The 1838-nt window shown below is 71.2% G+C and overlaps 1 protein-coding gene across 1 annotated transcript; it reads left to right on the top strand.

The window, feature by feature from the left end:
* Positions 1-50: 50 nt before the first annotated feature.
* Positions 51-1621, top strand: ZC3H10 (zinc finger CCCH-type containing 10). The gene has a single exon (XM_041474711.1). The coding sequence runs from the start codon at positions 76-78 to the stop codon at positions 1252-1254; it is 1179 nt and encodes a 392-aa protein (XP_041330645.1). The 5' UTR covers positions 51-75; the 3' UTR covers positions 1255-1621.
* Positions 1622-1838: the final 217 nt, after the last annotated feature.

Raw genomic sequence — 1838 nt, 5'->3', positions numbered from 1 at the left:
GGAGTGAGTCCCCCCATTCCCTCTCCCCCCCTCACCCCTCCCTCCCTCTCCCCAGCCGCCTCCCCTCCCCGGACCATGCCGGACCGTGACGGCCGCGACGGCTACGCCGGCCCCGGCGGCGGCGGCAGCGGCGACGAGGCGTCCTCGGGCGCCGACGACATCTGCCGCGACTTCCTGCGCAACGTCTGCAAGCGCGGCAAGCGCTGCCGCTTCCGGCACCCCGACATCTCCGAGGTCACCAACCTGGGCGTGCGCAAGAACGAGTTCATCTTCTGCCACGACTTCCAGAACAAGGAGTGCGTGCGCCTCAACTGCCGCTTCATCCACGGCACCAAGGAGGACGAGGATTCCTACAAGAAGACGGGCGAGCTGCCGCCGCGCCTGCGCCAGAAGGTGGCGGCCGGCTTGGGTTTGTCGCCGGCCGATTTGCCCAACAGCAAGGAGGAGGTGCCGATCTGCCGGGATTTCCTCAAGGGGGATTGCCAGCGCGGCGCCAAGTGCAAGTTCCAGCACCTGCAGCGGGACTACGAGTACGAGGCGCGGGGCCGCGAGCAGGGGCTGGGCCCCGGCGGCCGCCGCTACGAGCCCTACGACGGCCTCTACGAGCCTGACGAGCCGGTGCTGAAACGGCGGCGGGCCGAGGGGCTCTACGAGAGCTACGAGTACGGCTTCGCCAGCCCGCGGGCCGTGGAGTACCGGCTGCTGGAGGAGGAGAACGTGCTGCTGCGGAAGCGCGTGGAGGACCTCAAGAAGCAGGTCAACAACCTGCTGGCCACCAACGAGGTGCTGCTGGAGCAGAACGCTCAGTTCCGCAACCAGGCCAAGGTGATGACGCTCAGCTCCACGGCCACGGCCACCGAGCAGACTCTGGCGCCCACGGTGGGCACGGTGACCAACTACAACCACAGCATCGCCCAGACGCACACCACGCTCAGCAGCCAGGCCCTGCAGCCTCGCCCCGTCACCCAGCAGGATTTGGTGGCGCCGGCGGGCGCCCAGGCGGCCCCTCCGGCCAACGCCGCGCCGCCCATGAACCCCGAGATCGCGCCGCTGTCGGCGGCGCTGGCGCAGACCATCGCGCAGGGCATGGCGCCGCCGCCCGTCTCCATGGCGCCCGTGGCCGTGTCGGTGGCGCCGGTGGCCGTGTCCATGGCGCAGCCGCTCGGCGGCATCACCATGAGCCACGCCACCACGCCCATGGTCACCTACCCCATCGCCTCGCAGAGCATGAGGATAACGGCCATGAGAGACTGACCGCTGGGGACGGACGGATGGACGGACGGACGCGGCGCGGGGTGTGCCACCCCCTCCCGGTGCTGGAGGGGGGCGGTGGGTGCGGCCCCCGGAGCGCCGTGGGCGGACTGAGCGCCGGGGGTGGCGCCGGGGATGGCTCCCGGTGCCCTGTAATGTTTTCGGCTATTAAAACAAACAAAAAAAACCCAAAAAAAAGCCCAAACCCGCACGGGCCCGGCTGTGCCGGTAGGGCCGGGGAGCTGGGGGGACACCGGGACACCGGGACCGGGACCCGGACACCGGGACCGGGACACCGGGGCAGCGGGGGACGCGTGACGTGGCCACGCCCCTCACCGAGACCACGCCCACATAGTAAATAAAGGCGTGGCCAAGATTTGGCGGACTGCCCATGAGTGACGCGCGTGGGCGTGGCCGGGGGGCCCGCCGCTCAGTGGGCGTGGCCACGATCTGGCTGGCGTCCAACGGGCGGTGCGTGCGTGTGGGTGGGCGTGTCCCGCGCCGCGCCGCTCGGCCAATCAGCGCCGCGTGCGTGCGCGGGGCGCGGCCGGGGCGGTGCCGCGGCGGGAGCGGCGGAGCGGGCGCGG

Source organism: Pyrgilauda ruficollis, unplaced genomic scaffold (assembly GCF_017590135.1).
Source record: "Pyrgilauda ruficollis isolate IOZ18807 unplaced genomic scaffold, ASM1759013v1 scaffold3324, whole genome shotgun sequence".
NCBI lineage: Eukaryota > Metazoa > Chordata > Aves > Passeriformes > Passeridae > Pyrgilauda > Pyrgilauda ruficollis.
The sequence above is the reverse complement of the archived record's forward strand: the minus strand, read 5'-3'. Positions and strand labels throughout refer to the sequence as shown.